This window comes from Perognathus longimembris, chromosome 2 (genome assembly GCF_023159225.1).
Source record: "Perognathus longimembris pacificus isolate PPM17 chromosome 2, ASM2315922v1, whole genome shotgun sequence".
Classification (NCBI taxonomy): Eukaryota; Metazoa; Chordata; class Mammalia; order Rodentia; family Heteromyidae; genus Perognathus; species Perognathus longimembris.
The window spans coordinates 76706519-76722368 of record NC_063162.1 but is presented as its reverse complement, the minus strand read 5'-3'; the positions used below and the strand labels follow the sequence as shown (position 1 = coordinate 76722368).

General features: G+C 37.9%; 1 protein-coding gene across 4 annotated transcripts in view; it reads right to left on the bottom strand.

The window, feature by feature from the left end:
* The window catches only part of Abca13 (ATP binding cassette subfamily A member 13), a 403566-nt gene that overhangs the window by 168539 nt on the left and 219177 nt on the right, over nt 1–15850 (bottom strand). For 3 of the 4 annotated variants that reach the window (XM_048339554.1, XM_048339551.1, XM_048339553.1), the window contains 2 exons: nt 12715–12985; nt 4555–4644 (listed from right to left, as the gene is read on the bottom strand). In XM_048339554.1, the coding sequence (XP_048195511.1) occupies nt 4555–4644; nt 12715–12985 (361 nt within the window). Of the gene's footprint in view, nt 1–4554; nt 4649–12714; nt 12986–15850 lie in introns of all 4 variants that reach the window. The other variant, XM_048339552.1, reaches the window with a different exon arrangement.

Genomic DNA, 15850 nt, shown 5'->3' with positions numbered 1-15850 from the left:
GCCCAATTTCAGGTATTTTGTTGCAAAACAGAAACATGATAATACCACAAGTATATATAATTTAACTTCAGAAAGTAAGTTCTCTATTTTTTTATCCTCTAGCTTCCTTAGCTGCATTGTCATAATGACAATGTTTAACAGAGTTAATCCTTTTTAGCATCTCTTAAATGCCAACAATTTTTGTGTTTGAAGATTGCTATGCAGATATATGCAAATAGACCAAAAGATGGTAGGTGCATTGGAGGATTCCAATGCTATAATTCCTTTGAACCACGAACCAAATGAATACTATGAAATGGAACTTGTGCTCGATGAGGTCAACAGGAAGTGGACAGATGGAAGAGAGAAAAAGTATAGCTTACTAGAGTCATGGTAGTCAATGTACACATGTGAAAAATGGAACCCCTGGTAACTTAAGAGGATAGGTGGGTTGAGACAGATGAGAGAAGGATGAAAGCGTGACATTGATCAATACACATTGTACTCATAAACTGACAGGTTACTGAAGCCCTATATATATATATATATATATATATATATATATATATATATATATAGAGAGAGAGAGAGAGAGAGAGAGAGAGAGAGAGAGAGAGAGAATTATATTAATTAAGGAAAAGTAGAGTCACTAGAAAGTTGTTTGCGCATGAAACAGGCCAGCAGACAGGACAGCAGGTTGACAATTATATGTTTCTCCCCAGATTTTAGGAACATAAGCCCATATTTTTACTTAGTAAAGCATTGCTCTCATGTGTTTGCAGAACATACCAATAATGGTGTTTTGAACATGGTTACTTGCTCCCTAATGTTTGAACATGTGGGGTTAAGTAAGTTTCTCTAATGCAGAGCTGCCTGAAATCTCTAAGCATGATATTAGAGCTCAAAGTAAGAGTGACAGTTGCAAATGACCACATGTCTTGAAAGTAGTGATCAAAAATATGAACTTGCCTAAAGAGACTGAAAACATTCCACAAGGGTCTTTGTCATATTTGATGCTGCTTCTATAGAAATGGGAACACACAGAAGCCAACAGAGGCAGACAGAGAGGTCCAATAAGTTGGCCAGGTTCACACAGGTGAAGGTGAGCTTCGAATTGAGAAAACCTGGTCAGGAAAGTGGGCTCTCCACCCCTACATATGATGCCTTGAGGAGGTACACCATGCTGTTGACTTTTGACCTCAACTTTCATCTTCATAGATCCAATCAGCAGCCACTTCATCTTCAAGGAGCTGGCCTACAGAGCATTCATTGGCCAAATGAGCCTTTGATTGTCCTGAGCACTGAGACTATAGGCCACTGGCATGACACATCGTATTGTTTTTGTCTAATTGTGGAAGTGGTACAGTATTTTTAACTTTATGAAAATAAGCTTTACACATTTTTTTTTATCCTCAGTAACAGTACTTGAGCCCAATGCCCTGAGCTCTCTTGATTTTCTTGTTCAAGCTGGTGCTCTGCCACTTGAACCAAATCTCCAGCTGGCTTTTTTGTTGGCTAATTGGAGACAAAAGTCTTGTGAACTTTTCTGTCTAGGTAGGCTTAGAATGATGACCCTCTCAGCTTCTGAACAGCTAGGATTACAGACATGATCCTCTACCACTCAGGTGCAATTGACTTTTTAACTTGTCAGAAATATAAAATATTCTAACAAGCATTCTGGTTTCCATTAAAAACTAACAAGAATGGAGGGGAAATGACTACTTTGCCTCAGGTGTCACCCAACATAAGCTTTGTAAAGTAGATCAAATTATGTCAGTCTACTAATCTGCTCCTAGAAGTAGGCAATATTTGCACATTTCAAAATTTAAATTTTGGTACATCTACTATTATGAGAAACACCATTTAGATTTATAGCAACCATCAACTGTGAAAAAGAGAGGTCAACATCACAGTTCATTATGACAACTGGTACATGAACCTTTAAGTTGAGTATCTCAATAGTAAAGCACTTTTCAGCCATAGTCTAATCATGTGTTTTGAAATGTTTTGTGTAACTGATAATCAAGTGCTTACTAAAATATGTCAATAAAGTAAAAGTATAGACATCAACAATGCACTTACAGGAAGACACTGGCTGAAGAAAAATTTTGTTTTGATACTGTCCCTCATAAATCAAGCTCTGTCTGTGCAACATGGACATGAATTCTTAATACAAGTACCCATGGATATCTTCACATACAAGCATCCACATAGGCACAGAATTTTGCTAGGTGGACTCAGTAGATATGAATATGTTAAGGAGCAACTATGAGGATTTTAAAAACAGGAAAGAGAAAAGAGCAAATCCAGAAGGCAGAAGAAAGAACCTGAGGGTATTTTACAGGCTTGGCTGAGGAGAGGGGAAAGGAGACAGAGTGCTTGAAGAGCCTCTGTTACTTCTGTAAAGTTAAAGGACAGGCAAACAGAACTCTACCACCACTGAAGCATTCATCCCACCATTGTTTTTTTCCTCTTGAGAGACTTTCTCTTACTCCTACTTTCCTTCTCTTTCAGGCCCTCTCTGCTTTTCTCTGTCTGTCTCTCTCCTTTTGCTCACTGTCCTTCCTTTTCTCTCGTTCAAAGGTAGATGTATTTTACAACCTACGTGTTGCATCAGATGGAAGAGAAATAAGTCATCAACACTGAAGCCTTACTTAAATAAAACTACTTTGTTTTCCAAGAGAAAACTGAAGTGAAGTAACCTAATTAATTGTCTGTTAATGCTTTCACACTGAGACCATCATAGTTTAATTATTGTCAAACTAATTATCAAGATGATTAATGAGCAAACTTTTGTGATTATAAATTAAGAAACATATTGTCAATATAGTATTTTTGTGAGGATTTATTTTTTAACTTAAGAATACTTCTGGCATCCATATACCATTATGGTTTCATCACTTATCTCATATTTTCTATCTAAAACTATAAATTATCTGAGACCAAACTATATGCTTTTTGTAACTTTAGTCCCTACAGCAGTACTCTATATTAGATCCTCAGTAAATAAAAGTCAAGCAAAATAAGAGCGAAATGACTACTTCTGAAAAAATATACTTTGTCAGTGTTACATAGAAAAGTCATATCTAACCTAGGCACTGATGGTTCACGCCTATAATCCTAGCTACTCAGAAGGCTGAGATCTGAGAATAACAGTTGAAAGTTGGCCCTCACAGGAAAGTTTATGAGACTCTTATCGCCAATAAATAATTCGGAAAAAGCAGCAAGTGGACCTGTGGCCCAAGTGCTTGCTTTAAGCCAAAGAAGCTCAGGTACAGAGCCTAGGTTCAGAGTTCAAGCCTCAGAACTGGCCAAAAATAAAACAAAGTCATCTCTATCTTATCATTTTCATATCTAGGAAAATTCTTACCAGTGTTTGTATTTTTTATTAGTGGTGTTCCTGGAGCTAGACCTCTGGGCTTAGGCACTATCCCTGACCTTTTTTACTCTACCACTTTGAGCCACAGCACCACTTCTGGTTTGGGGTGGTTAACTGGCAAAAGCATCTCATGGACTTTCCTGCCCTCGCTGACTCTGTACTGCAATCCTCAGATCTCCGGCACTTGAGTAGTTAGGATTACAAGCGTGAGTCACCAGCTCAATGTTTGTATTTTTAATGTTTTCTTCATAATTTACTCATAGCTGCATTTACAGATGACAAATGATGTGATCTATCAACAACTATCAGATCAGGAAAATGATCATATCCATTACCTAAAACATTTATCATTTCTTTGTGTTATGAGCATTCTAATACTCCCTACTTCCTATTTTGAAATATTCAATTCATGGTTCTCAACCATAAGAATCCGTTTTCTCTCTGTCTCTCTCTCCTACCTATCCTTCCTGGGTTCTAAAAGGCTTTGTCTATTTCCATGGAACATTATATGGCCATTAACAAGAACCAAACTCCATTATGTGTCACATTGTATCTGGAAATAAAAGACATTATATGAAATGAAATAAATCAGGCACAAAAAGACAAATACTGCAGGTTTTCACATATGTCCTGATTTTTAATATCTTTTCATTAAAATACAAATTCATCCATTGAATTAGTTCATTCATTCATGAATACCCTCGCTCAAAATCACAGCTACAGCTATACTCACTTTGGGTGAAAGCTTTCTCTAAAAGTAAAACCTAGTAAATTTTAGTTAATTGCTACTTCATTCTATTTTAGCTTTGGTTTTTATGAAGCAATTTGGATGCTATTAATTATTTGGTAACTGTGATGTAAAATGTGACAGAAGGAGGAGAGAGGAACAATTAGGCAGCTACTTCAGGTCATATAAAAGTCATATAAAGAGGGGAATGAGGGAGGAAGTAACAAACAGTACAAGAAATGTATCCAATGCCTAACATATGAAAATGTATCCTCTCTGTACATCAGTTTAACAATAAAAAATTTTTTAAAGTCATATAACTGATGACACCCATAACCTACTCATTAGGCTAACACTCACTTCATGAAATATACAGTTGAAATATAAAACAGCAGAGTTAGAGGGCTGGACCAACACTGCTGCTTCTCTTGGTCTAAAGTCTATGTTACGTAGAGCACCTTGTACTTACAGAGCTGCATCTAAATTACCACAGTGATGATCATGATCTTTAAACTTCCGCAAGAGCACATGAGTCAGGTCCATGTTGTCCTTTCCACTATTGTTCATGGGAAGACAGGAGAAATAAAGTAAGACTGTTAGGAGCTCAAACAACCCTGTAAGCACAACTTCTAATCTTACAGTGTGTTGGAATCAAACAGATGCCAGCTATAGCTCAGCTATAGCTACTCGTCCACCATTTTATGGGAAAGCCAAATGACCAAGGAAAATATTGAAAAATTTCTTTAAAGCACAATTTTGTCACTAACACATATGCATCTTAGTATACCTAGTCACTGTGTATTATGCTTCTCAACTTTCCATTTAGTTTTATAACTATTCTCACCTACTTCCACAAACTTAAAAACAAATTTTTAAAGGCTGTGTAAAATCACATTATGTTAATATATTAAAATCTATTAAAAATTTCCTCTTCATGCTGAGTTCTGGCTTCATTGTCCTATTACTTCATTACCTATTACTTCAATAAAACAATGTTTTATGTTTATACATTTTGGTTTCAGTAAGTGAACTGCACTGAAGTGCCTTTTGCAACTAAAAAGTTTTCAGAGCTTGCTGCCAGCAGCTCATGCAGGTAATCCTAGCTTTGTAGGAGGCTGAGACAGGGAGGATCATGTTTCAAAGCCAGTCCAGATAGAAAAGTCAGCAAAAACCTCCATTTCAAGTTAACTTGGAAAAAATCCAGCTGGAGACATGGTACCAAAGGCAGAACACTAACCCTGAGCAAGAAAAACAAGCAAGAGTACAAGGCCCTGAGTTCAAAAAACAAAAACCATTAAATATCAAAATGTACATGTCAACATCAAGAAATGTCCTGAGTTGAAGAAATTCAAAATAAAAACTCTTAAACCTCTGAACATTTGGCTAGTTGGGAATAGGTCTACTTTCAATTAATTAAAATGCAGAATTATAATATCTACAAAAGAATACAAATTATCACTTTAGAAGGGAAGTTACAAAGTGGTTTTGAGTATGTACTATTGAAAATATTTGTTCCAGATATAAAGAAGAATGATATACAATTAACATGATAGGTAGCACACATATAGAGTAGCCTCAAACTCTAGAACAAATTAGCATATGTGTTAACCAATACACATACATGGTGTCTTGTAAAACATTTACAAGTTTCCTTTTTTAAGATGTGAAAGTAACTTCAATGTAATACTCAACCACTGCTTTTTCAAACAAATTTTGTGGTTCATGGACAATGGAAAGTTGACTCTTAAATATCTTTTTGCATTGTTCTTAGCATTCACTCACTAATCAGAAAGTCTGAGTTGGTTAGGCCCATTGCAACCGATATACTTCAGTACAAATGTAAATCCAGGACAAAGAAATTTCTATATTTGTGCAAGAGGACCTTATATGTGTAGGAACTTTCTAGATTCCCAGCTTTCCCAATTCCCTGTCTGAGATCCCTAATATAACTTGGTATTTTCATCTGCTCATTTTTTCATGTGATCCAGCTATTCTAATTCTGTGTACCTATCCAAAGAGAATGATATCTGCCTATCAAAGAGCTATCTGCTCATGTTCATTGCAGTATTATTCTTGGTAATGAAGACAGAAAACCAACCAACGTGTCCCTCACAGATAACTTGATAAGAAAGTGTGCTATATACATAGACAGTGAAATATTCAACCATAAACAAGTTTGAAAGCCTGTTATTTGTAGCCAATCAATGAAACAGAAGTATATTATGCGAGACTAGCACTCTTGCCACTAGGCCAAATTATACTAAGTGAAGTGAGCCAGACCCAAAGAAACATGGACTCTATGGTCTCTCTCATAGGGAATAATTAGCACAGGTTTAGGCTAGTCACAGCAGAGGATCACAAGAGCCCAATAGCTATAGCCTTATGAAAACATAAGATGATGCTAAGTGAAATGAACTCCATGTTATAGAAACAACTGTATATCACTGTTGTAATTACTTTCAACATTTGATGTGAAACTGTAGCTTCTATTATTAATGACCCTCTTGTTTCCCCTTCCTGTAGTTGTATCTGCACTATCTCTGTATCTTATCTGAGTACATTGGAAACCGTGTATACTGGTATTAGAACTAGGAAACTGAAAGGGAATTCCAAAATCAAGCGACACAGGGTAAAAAGACAAACTACTACAAAAGCAATACTTGCAAAACTGTTTGGTGTAAATCAACTGAACAACTCATGGGAGGAATGGGAAAGGGGGAGGAGGAAATGAGGGAGGAGGCAACAAACAGTAAAAGAAATGTATCTAATGCCTAACATATGAAACTGTAACCTCTCTGTACATCACTTTGACAAAAATTTTTTTAAAAAGAAGTATATTATGTTAAATGAAATAAGCCAGACGCGAAAAGCAAGTACCACATGCTCCCTCATTGGAGAAAGTTAAAATATAAGGTGACCTGAAGGCATAATAGTCATTACTTGAGATGGAGATGGGGAAAGTAGACAAAGAGAAGCTGGATATCATTGGTTCATGTGTTGGTATATGTTGAAATAACATACTAAAATCAGTTAACTATAAAGTAATGTAGTAATGCATGTAAAAATAAGTTGAAAGATATCTATATATTATATTAATATATTTTACATGTGGCTCATTTTTACAGTGAGCTTGAAATACTATTATGTCTCCAAGTTTTAAATCTTTCCACAATCTTCAGGCCTGAACATATTTATGCCCTTTTCTCAACATTATTTCTGCAAAGGAGGAATCCAGTCCAGACTACCCCTAAGGACCACTTGCTAATTGAGTTGATCTGCCTTCAAGGTTTTGATCTTTCCCACACGACTACTCTAAGCTATGTGAACATAAAACTGAAGACATGTAGAGCCCATAGACCTAGCTTCATTCAGCATGAGTACCTCCTCCCCTGTTTTCCTTCTGCCCAGAGGCCTTGGTACACAACCTCACTGAGTTCTAACTGGAGCCTTTGCTTCAGTCTCATCATTGGCATAAAACAAGATTAAGATAAACTACAAACTCAAGATTTCCAAAAAATAATTTGTTGAATGTATTGCAACATATTCCTAGTGCACTGAAGTGATTGGACTAATCCTGTATCTCTTCCATCTCTAAATCCCTGAACTTGCACCACCTAAATATGACAAAAACTTAACAGGAAAAAATATATCTGAAATTCAAACTCTTTGTGCCAAGTGAGTGCTGTATTTTGGCTAAGGATAACCTTGTTTTCAGAGCATTAACTCTGCATAAATCCAGAATGTCAATATTTCTAACAAAACCTAAGCTAAGAACAAAATAATGTTTTTTTAAATAAATTGTAGGACATATATTTCTTTACATTGGATTTGAGTACACAAAACTAAAGGCAAAATGTTTTATCCTTAGACCTCTCAAATACAGAAAGGGCCACTGAAGTGAATCTCTTATTGCTGAAATAAAAAATACATGTTCTTGTCTCCACCAGACATTGCTTTCTACCTTCCAGGAATAACATGTCTAACAGCAGTGACACTATTTGCCAACAGATTTTTATTCTCTCAATACTTGAAATAATTTGGGCACAGACTATCAATCTTGTGCATCTGGGAAAAAAGTACACAAAATTTTAAACGAGGGAAATATCAACTTGCATATTTCATATATACACTAAAGAGTTTTAAATACTCTGGAGGCTTATAACTGGCCAAACATGAGTCTCTACAGCCATGGCTAGAATAAAAGACAATGAACTGGGGACTGGTGGCTCATGTCTGTAATGTTAGCAACTCAGGAGGCTAGGACCTGAGGATTTCAGTTCAAAGCCAAGTGGGGCAGGAAAGTCATCCATGAAACTCTTATCTCCAATTAAAACCACCAAAAGGCTAGATGTGAAGCTATAGATCAAGTGGTAGAACACTAGCCTTGAGCAAATAGAACTCAGGGGCAGTGTCTAATCCCTGAGATCAAGCAGCACAGCAAGCACAAGACAGTGAAACAAGCTGAGATTGAGTCCTATATCAAAGCCATGTCTGATCAGCAGGTAGCCCTCAGGGACCTGCAAGTCCCCATATGAGGCTGACCTCAGCTTCCTCTGAATAAGTGGAGATGGTAATACCTACTTATTCTTGAATCAGAATGAATGTAGAGTGGAAAGTTTCTTCAGTTCCCTCAGGAAAAGAGAGATAAGCAACACTAGCAGCCACCTGAGTCTCCACGGAAGAAGGATGTGATTGTTCTATTTCACTCAGCATTGCATCTTGTCAGCACAAGTGGCATCCTTATCTGATTTCATCAATATATTATTCTTACTGAGAAAACAGTAAGGACATCCACACCCCCCGGGAAGTCAGAAGGAAACTCCAACAGTGTAGACTTCTATTAGGAATAAAACTACTAAGAGAATACACAGTTTAAACAACCAAGAGAATCAGAGTTAAGAAGCAGTGATTGATCCCAGTGTCAATGGCTCATGCTCATAAGCTTAGCTACTCAGGATGCTGAGATCTGAGGATCAAGGTTTGAAACCAGCCCAATGGAAAAGTTCCTATGATACTGATCTCCAAATTAACCAGTAAAAAACCAGGAACAGAAGTATGACTCAAATAGTAGAGGGATAGCCTTGAGTGAAAAATCCAGGTGAGAACATGAGGCCCTGAGTTCAAGTCCTAGTAGGGACACACACACACACACACACACACACACACACAAACACTGACTGAGAATTATATTGTTGTGTAAGACTTCCTCAACCCAGGAAACATGTTTCCCTCAAGATGGTATTGAAGATATGAAGATATGAGTAGAGCCAGGTGCTGGTGGCTCATGCCTGTAATCCTAGCTACTTAGGAGACTGAGATCTGAAAATTGCAGTTCAAAGCCAGTCAGAGTAAGGAAAGTCCATGAAACTTATCTCCAATAAACTGCTCAGAAAAAGCTGGAAGTGGCTCTGTGGCTCAAGTGGTAGAGAGCTAACCTTGAGTACAAAGGGACTCAGGGACAGTGTGCATACCCTAAGATCAAGCCTCAGGACCAGCAAAATAAAGAATACATATGTCCATTGTTTAGACATAAATATCAGGCTAGGCTCTGGTGACTCACACGTGTAATACTCAGGAGGCTGAGATCTGAGATCTGAGGATTGCAGTTCAAAGCCAGATCAGGCAGGAAAGCCCAGTGGACTCTTATGTCCTATTACCACCCAAAAAGCTGAAAGTGAGCTGTGCCTAAGTGGTAGAGCCCTATCCTTGAGTATAAAAGCTCAGAGACATGGCCCAGGCCTTGAGTTCAAGCACAGTACATAGTACTAAAGGAGAAATACATAAACAAATAACCTTTATAGAAAAGATCAGGCATTCAGGGTGATATGGATATAGATGATAACCATTTTACTAAATGTAACTTAAAAAATAGATCTGAGCGATCCTAATATGAGATATAACTGGACCTTATAAAAGAGATAAAGGAAGTATGGATCTAAAGAAGTAATTGAGTCAGTGATAGAGTAAAATTATCTTGAACTCAAAAAAAGGAAGAAGAGTCTATAGGTTTATAGGCTTGCTGAAGGAGAAAAAAATGGGAAAATAAATTCTTTACTCCAAGGATAGACATCTTAACAATGATCAAGACAGGAAAAGTCAACTATAAAAAGATGACCTGCTCCAAACTCAAGTTTGTGCTTGGAAGTTATAAAAATAATCCCTATTACAATGACGCTCCAGAGGCTAAAACTCGCAAATATCTTCCTTCCACAAAAAGACAAAAAAAAAAAAAAAGACTGTTCTTAGAAAAATCTCACAGTACCTGCCAGGAAATGGAAACACTTTGGTTCGATTACCTTCATTATTCTCCTACTTACACTTTAGGAAAGGTAAAATTATCTCTGAAGATTCCATTCAGGCACCACAGCCTTTTAAATGATAGAAACCTGTCTTGCCATCACCAAATGGTTCCCCTGAAGTATTAGCAAAACCCGTCACCTAGTGCCTACCTATCTCATAACATGGGTAAGGCTTTTTGCCTCATCTGCAAGCTTCCTAAGGGTAGGCCTTAAGTCATTATACGTTGCTGTGGTTTGGATATGGTTTGAAAGTGCTCCCCAAAGGTCCTTGAACTGGAAATGTGGTCACCACTGTGGCAGAGTTGAAGTGGTACGAACTGTAAGAAGACTAAGAGAAAATCAAACATGGGGCCCTACCTGCAGCAAAGAGTAACATTGTTCTCCTGGGACTGGGTTAATTCTCAAGAGAGTTGTGACAAAGAAGTTACTGGTCAGTCCCGTGAGAAGCCATCAAAAATGAGGCAGAGTCTAGGAGTGATGAAGATTTCTCTTTCAGTTTTCCAACTTCATGGTTGTGAATCTACAACTCAGGAAACTCTGAGACCCACTATTGTAAATTAATTATGTGGTGAAATCTGGACTCTTCTGAAAGTATTGCCCGTGAATCCTAACCTACACAGACCTGGTGTTTATGGACTCATTTATCTCTTTCTGCACAAATGAGAATCCAGCAGGTCCTTGCAGACAGGTGAACACAATTGTGAACCATTGTGTTTGAGGCTAATAGTGCAAGATTTTGTGAAAAACACAATGTATAAATTCCTGGAAATTCTTGAGTATACCTGGCCTTCCTACTTCCTGTTAAGAACCTGGGGTCATCGTGTGCAGAGCCCTTTGCATCTCAGTAGGAGGCCTCCTGTCCTGTCAAGACACTTGGTGGCTAAGGGGAGAAGGCAGTGATGTCGAAGTTTCAGGAACAAACCCACTCCTGACACCCTAAACGTCTGCATGAGACAGCCCTAAATATCCAAGGGCCGCTCAAAGGTCATCCCTATGAACTCTAACCTCAGAAATCATAGAAAGTATCTTATAGGGAAACTTTTAAAAAATTCTGGACGTTAAAAGGTTGTGCAAAGGGATCACCATTAATGTCTGCAAGGGTTCAATGCAGTTACCCCTTCCATCACTCCCTTCATCTGTTCTTCCATCCTATCTGTTCCCTCATTTCTTCCATCCTACCTGTTCCCTCCTCCCAAGATCCTGACTCATTTGACATTTCCCACTTCCTTTATCACATACGGTATCACATGCATTGAGTATTCTGGCTATATTTATCTCCTATTCCTTTTTTCATTTATCCACACCACTCTCACTAGATCTCCCTTACAATTGCATTTCAGCTTCCTCATATTCATTTTGTTAAACTGTTACTTGCTCTAAAGGTTTACTGTACAGAGTTCAACTCTTGTATATACAATACATTAGTCAATTAAACCATATACAGAAGCCTATGTCTCTATGTGTGTTTATATGGGAGGTTGTATCTGGAATCTAAGTTCAACATATGAAAGAAAACATGTGCCCTTTGTCATTCTGGCCTGGCTTACTTTGCTCAGTGTGATATTTTCCATATCATTTTGTATTTTGCAGTATTTGAATCATCTCTGTAAGGATGAAGAGGAATTAATTACTAGTTCACAGAAATAAGAGGAGTTCATAGTTTCACTAAATATTCTGACTTTAGTGTATAAATATTTTGTTTCATATGTCATATCATCTTTGCATATGTAGTATTTCTAAAACATAAGCTTCAGAAGTGAGAATGTTGAAAAGGGTGACACTGATCAAGATGCACTATATTCATAAACTGCTTCTGTGATGGAAGCTCCTTTGAAAAACTGCTTAAAGATAATGAAAATATTCAAAAGAAGAAGTTAGTTTCTTTTGTAAATGGTAGCTGCTTTTTAAATTAAAATTCTGCATTTGCTATCAAAGAAGGAGGAGGAGCAGAAGGAGGAGGAGGAGAAAAAGGAGGAGGAAGAAGAAGAGGAGGAGGAAAGCAAGAAAGCAAGAAAGCAAGAAAGAAAGAAAGAAAGAAAGGAAGGAAGGAAGGAAGGAAGGAAGGAAGGAAGGAAGGAAGGAAGGAAGGAAGGAAGGAAGGAAGGAAGAGCAAGCACATATATTTGAAGGTTCTGATGTGCTGAGGACAAAACCCAGTGCTGTGGGCATGCTAGACAAGTACTCTATCACTAACCTATATCTCCAGCTCTTTATATTAAGAAATTTTAATTTGAAATTCTTAACAAATGATAATGTGATTGCTATTTGTCTCCAGGCAACAAAAATTCATGGTATCTAAAGATCAGAGAAATAAAAAAAAAGTGTCTTACCTGAAAAAGTAGGATTCTGCCCTTTCATAATGGCCAGGTGTCAGTTTGAGGGGAGGGTAAGTGGTAGCCAAAGGCTGCACCATAAACAAGCCCATGGCCAAGGCCACAAAGAGAACAGGTAGCAGCAGGTTGGAGAAGGTGCTTTTCCAGGCCCGCAGAGTGTGGTATAGCCTTCTCCTCAGGAGGGCAGTCACCTGCACCAGTAGCAGCTGGTGGCCCCGCATGCACACAGGTAAGTTCTTCTCTGGTGGATTCCATGAAGGAGAGTCACCTGCAGAGGTGGGCAGGTCAGCAAAGTGAGTCAGATAAGGATACACCAGGCTCCTAACACTCATGTAGCTATAGGTGACACTGGAGTGCCTTTCAGCCATAGCAAGATGACCTGTGCTGCCTCCCCACAGCAAATAAGAACAGGATTCTGAATCCAAAGGACCACATCTGGGCTCTGACTCTCCATTCTGCAGGGAAATGAAAATTAGACCTGTGTCTCACAGCATTAAGTACAGTATCAAGCACCAACATGGGATAGCTCTGATCTTTCTCCTTTGACTTAAAAAAATGTGACTTCTATTTATCTATTAATTTTATTTACTTTTTATGTGGTACTGAAGAATCGAAACCAGGACCTCATGCATGCTAGGCAAGCAGTCTACCACAAAGCCACATTCCCAACCCTAGTGTTAGCTTTATTGGTTTGAAATAAAGCCTGGTTCATAGGCAGATTCTGGCCCTCAAAGATTTAAAATGAGTTGGGCATCAGAGGCCCAACCTGTAATCCTAGCTACTCGGGATGCTGGGATCTGAGGATCACTGTTCAAAGCCAGCCAAAGCCAGAAAACTTGTAAGACTCTTATCTCAAATTAATTGTCAAAAAATCTTGAAGTCAAGTTTGTGACTCAAGTGCTAGAGTAATAGCCCTGAGAAAAATAAAAAAACAAAAAGCTCGGGATCAGAACCTAGGCTGTGAGTTCAAGCCCAGGGACTTACACACACATACACACACACACACACACACACACACACACACACAACAACAACAACAACAACCAGAATATTCTGTGAGTCACAACCAAACCACTGGGTAGCAGGATCCTGAAGAGTTTCTCTCCCTGCTTAGAACTTACACCCCACCCCTCTCTTCCCCTTTCTCTCCGTTCTTTACCTGAGGTTCCCCACCCCCAAAAGAAAAATACTCAGTTCTAAATGATGAGTATGTAGAGTGGTGCTCAGGAAAACCCTTCTGACCCCTGCTTTCCCTCAGTTCCACCTTCCACAATGCAGGGAGAAACAACCTGGGAGTGTTGATGAGAAAGGGGAGGCATGAGTGCAGCCTGCGGGAAGTTCAGGACATGACCTTAAGACCCAAGAGGAGCTTTCAGGTAGACAACAAAACATGAACATAAAACTCCTGTGAAGACTAGTAATGCAAGCAGAATTTAGGACTTACTTGCAGTATGTGGTAGGGGATGGGAGTGAATGATGGAGAGAAACCAAGGCATAAGAGCCCCAAAAGTCCTCTGAACTAGACTGAAGACAAATTCACCAGGGATGATCTGATTAGACTTTCAAATGTATAAAAAAATTCACTGCATGAAAAGCAGTGCTCCAAGGACTGGCTTGATAACAAGCTACATATAAGACTCACCTGGACATTATTAAAAAGACTGATTTCCTAGCCAAGATGCCCTACAATAGACTAGTGGATGAGGAAAATGTTGTGTGTGCATGTTTGTGTGTATATATATATATGTGTGTGTGTGTGTTTGTGTTTATGTATATATACATACACACACCATATACACTGTCTATATGCACTATGTAGTGCATATATCCTATAGTATATATAGCATATACTATATATACATCATATATACTACATATAGTATATACTATATATACTGTGTAGTATTTCATATATATTTACATGTATATTCACATATATAGTGTATATAGAAAGAGAATGTATATGTGTGTATGTGAATATAAATATGTATATGAATTTTATTCATCCATCAGTAAGAATAATTCTTATATTATTTGCATGGAAATGGACCTGAAAAAAAATTACATTGAGTGAAGTATGTCAGGTTTAGAGAGACAACGGGTACATGTTACATGGAAGTTAGATCCAAATCATAAATATATATAAAACATATACAGGGGCTTGAGCATATACATGTAAACAAAAAGTATGGTATATACAGGAGATGATTCCAATGGTGTAACAAGTAACAGCTTAACAAAATGAATACCAGGAAGATAAAGCATGCTTTGTCGGGGTGAGGGGGCATCAATGAAAAAGAAGGAGGCAGATGAATGGAGGAAGGAAAGGTTAGTGAATACTCACACAATGCAATGTACATATGTGAACATGGAGTCATGTAATTTGAGGCGGTGAGATGGAAGAGATGGGAGGAAGAACAGTGAAAGGCGTAACAGTAATCAAGATGCATTGTACTCAGAACCTTACATTTTGAATTGAAACTCCTCTGTAGAACTACTTACACATAATTCTTTAAAAATTAAATTTAAACAATTAAAATTCAATTTTAAAAGACTGATTTCCAAGCCCTGTTGCACAAGAAAAAAACCTACATCACTGCCAGGGGTTCACACCTATTATCCACGCTACTCAGAAATATAATTTGAGGATTATGATTCAAAGCCAACCTAGACAGGAAAGTCTGTGAAACTCTTCTCTGTAATTAACCAGCAAAAATCCAGAAATTGAGGTATGGCCCAAATGGTAGAATGCTAGCCTTGAGTAAAAAAGCTAAGGGACAACATGCAAGCCCTGAGTTCAAGTACTAGTACACACACACATGCGCGCACACGCGTGCAAACACACACACGTGGGCACACACACAATGCATTTATTATAACTTCCTCAGGGATTCTGATGTTCAGATGGTCTGTGGTTATAATTTAATGCATTATCTCTGCTGATCTATATGCAGCTCTCCTAATTCAGCATTAACTCAGTCTATAGAGTAGCACTAGAAAATGTATACTGTTACATTAAATATGACCTTCTCATTTAGTTATGACCTTCTTGATAGAGTACTGCATAACACCAATTCATGCTTTTAGGTGTGCAGTCCACTAGTATAATTATGGGCCTTATCTAACTCAAGAT